Source organism: Lupinus angustifolius, chromosome LG17 (assembly GCF_001865875.1).
Source record: "Lupinus angustifolius cultivar Tanjil chromosome LG17, LupAngTanjil_v1.0, whole genome shotgun sequence".
In the NCBI taxonomy this organism is placed as follows: Eukaryota; Viridiplantae; Streptophyta; class Magnoliopsida; order Fabales; family Fabaceae; genus Lupinus; species Lupinus angustifolius.
The window spans coordinates 14,927,390-14,930,539 of record NC_032025.1 but is presented as its reverse complement, the minus strand read 5'-3'; the positions used below and the strand labels follow the sequence as shown (position 1 = coordinate 14,930,539).

Sequence of the window (3,150 nt, the reverse complement as noted above, 5' to 3'; positions counted from 1 at the left end):
GAAAGTTCCAAGCACTGTTATCAGGCCTCCATATCAAGCAGCACTTCACTTCAGTCGAACATCCACAGACTAATGGATAGGCCGAGGCGGCAAACAAGGTCATCTTAAAAGGGCTGAAGAAGAGGCTGGACGAGTCAAAAGCAGACTGGCCAGATCAGCTCCATCACGTCCTATGGGCGTACCGAACTACTCCACACTCAACGACCGGCGAATCACCATTCAATTTAACATACGGTGCAGAAGCTATGATCCCGGTCGAGATAGGGGAACCAACTTGGCGGACAGTCCAGTTCAATGAGGACAATAATCAGTCCCTCCTCAGAAACAACCTTGATGAAATAGACGAAATCCGCGAGAAAGCCCGTCACAGAGAAGAAAGAGTAAAAAGGAATACTGTGGCAAAATTCAACTCTTCCATTGTTCCTCGCCGATTTTCCGAAGGAACTCTGGTACTCAGGAATGCAGACATAGGACGTGCAAAAGGCAAGTTGGGACCCAACTGGGAGGGACCCTACCGAGTCATCATCAAGATCGGCAAAGGAGCATACAAGCTTCAAGACTTGGCAGGAAATGACATCCCCAGAACTTGGAACGCCGCCAACCTCCGGCAATNCCCTTTGCCTGGTGCCAACTATATTTTCTGCTTACACCCAAAGGGCCGGTCTTCGCCCCCTTTGCCTGGTGCCAACTATATTTTCTGCTTACACCCAAAGGGCCGGTCTTCGCCCCCTTTGCCTGGTGCCAACTATATTTTCTGCTTACACCCAAAGGGCCGGTCTTCGCCCCCTTTGCCTGGTGCCAACTATATTTTCTGCTTACACCCAAAGGGCCGGTCTTCGCCCCCTTTGCCTGGTGCCAACTATATTTTCTGCTTACACCCAAAGGGCCGGTCTTCGCCCCCTTTGCCTGGTGCCAACTATATTTTCTGTTTACACCCAAAGGGCCGGTCTTCGCCCCCTTTGCCTGGTGCCAACTATATTTTCTGTTTACACCCAAAGGGCCGGTCTTCGCCCCCTTTGTCTGGTACCAACTATATTTTCTGCTTACACCCAAAGGGCCGGTCTTCGCCCCCTTTGCCTGGTGCCAACTATATTTTCTGCTCGCACCCAAAGGGCCGGCCCTCGCCCCCTTTGTCTGGAACCTACCAGGATTTCAGCCCACCCACAAGGGGGTCGGTCTTCACCCCCCTCGCATACTCAATCGACACTCGCCTGACCAAAGGCTGGCAGATCGAGAGCCGAAACCAACATGTTCAGAACATACAGAAATGCCACACAACAGGTTAATATTAAAAGGGAAAGGAGCTAAATTCTTCATTAAAGCCGCAAAATGAGTTACAAGGTAAGCAGAGAAAAAGAAAAAATTACAAGGAATTCAAAATTACAAAGGCCCCCCACCCTGGCTAGGAAAAGGCATTAGCTTCGGCTCACCATCATCACCCCCCATCAGCAGGCGACCGTCTTCGACATAGGCCCCCAGCTGCATCCAGGACCAGTCTTTATCCGGATACGCCAGGGCAAGCTGAGACTGAGCACTCACCCAAGCATCCGCCGCGGCCTCACCCACGACCTCCTCCAGTTGCTCCTTCTCTTCCTCCAATGCCCGCACCCGAGCCTCCCGAGATGTTTTCTCTTCAGTTAGTGTCTGCACCTGCCTAAGAAGTGCAGCATTTTCTCGCATAGCAACCCCAGCACGGGCCTTCCAAGCCACAGACTCCTCCTCTCGCCGGCGAAGCGCATCCTCCCTAGCACGCACGGCCCCCTCTGACTCCATCACTTGGGCGGTCAGTTTTATCTTGTCATTTTCCAGAAACCCAACACGTGCAGACAGATCCGCCACCTGGGCCTTGACAACCTCGCCCAACTTGATTAGTTCCGCTTTCTCAGCAGCATGAGCTTCGACCAGTCGTTGCTTCTCCGACTCGTGCGCAGCTCGAGTTTTGACGCCACCGCGTCCGCCACCCGCGCCTCCAGGACCCCGTCCGCCTCCAGATACTTCTGGATAGAGGCAATAAAAACAGCACTCCCTTTGACATTCTGCAGCAAGACGGACAAAGGTACCTTGTCAAAGGTCTCCTTAGCATTGGCATTCAGGAGGGCCTGTTCAATAGCCCGGGGGACGTTGACATGGGAGATACGATCTTGAGCCCCCCTAACTCCCCTCTTCCTGGTCGACTCGGATGAACGGCTGCCCTCTTCCCCAGCTGGCTGGTCAGGCGATGGGGGCACCGAAGAACCAGCTTCATCCCCAATTGATGCGGGCGGAGGGACCCCGGCAGTTTCAACAGAAGGAACTGCTTCAGGTGATACAACTGTTGGCGTTTCGGGAGCCTCCTGGGCCAACTCTTTTTCCACCTCAGTCTGGGGCGGCCCTCCACTCTCTGAAGAAGGCGGCGTAATCTCCTGGCGAGAAGACCCCTCAGTGGGACAGGGACCGGAAGATGACGTCTTTTGACGCTTGGAAGAGGCAGCATCCATTTTAGCCAAGGCGGCGCCACCAGTCCTCTTCAAGAGAAGACTTTTCCTTAGCTTCTCACTCATTTTTGTCTTTAAGGCAACTGCGCGAAAGGAAGCAAGATGTCAGTAAACAAAATAGACAAATATAAGCAAACAAAGAACACAAGATAAACCCAGTCCACCCACCAACAAGGTCAACCAAGACGCCGCCCCCATCATGGATCGCCGAACAAGGAAGGATTCCCCCCTCGTCAATCCAGAAGAATATGGTTTCAGCAGCCTTCGCCTCCTCCGGGTTTAAGTCTACAACTTCCACCAAAAAACCTTTTGCGGGGCGTTGGTGGATTTCCCCATTCCAAGCAAAAGGAAACCTCAATATAGTTTCAGCAGCTTTCGCCTCCTCCGGATTTAAGTCTCCAACTTCCACCAAAAAACCTTTGGCAGGGCGCTGATGGATTTCCCCGTTCCAAGCAAAAGGGAACCTCGGCTCGCCCGACTTGCTGAGGCACCAGTCGTTCCACGCCCGCCGAACACTGATTTTGAAGTAGCCACCCTTCCATTTCTTCTCGTTTGAAGAGAATGGCGTCAGCAACCCCCGTCTTGGCCGAGAGATCAGACTCGTCCAGCCATGGCGTCCCTCCTTCTCTTCATCAGAATTAGTGCGATGTCCGACCCGAAACATCCAAAAAAACAG

The 3,150-nt window shown here is 53.0% G+C and overlaps 2 protein-coding genes across 2 annotated transcripts in view; one reads left to right on the top strand and one right to left on the bottom strand.

Annotated features, from left to right (window-relative positions):
- The window catches only part of LOC109330912, a 5,471-nt gene extending 4,185 nt beyond the window's left edge, over positions 1 to 1,286 (top strand). Inside the window, exon 3 of the mRNA XM_019565180.1 lies at positions 81 to 1,286. Within this exon, the coding sequence (XP_019420725.1) occupies positions 81 to 1,286 (1,206 nt within the window). The remainder of the gene's footprint in view (positions 1 to 80) is intronic.
- LOC109332009 (V-type proton ATPase subunit E-like) overlaps positions 1 to 3,150 on the bottom strand; it is a 19,664-nt gene that overhangs the window by 10,414 nt on the left and 6,100 nt on the right. The window contains exon 7 of the mRNA XM_019566847.1: positions 2,643 to 2,648. The gene's annotated coding sequence lies outside the window, so the exon portion shown is untranslated. The remainder of the gene's footprint in view (positions 1 to 2,642; positions 2,649 to 3,150) is intronic.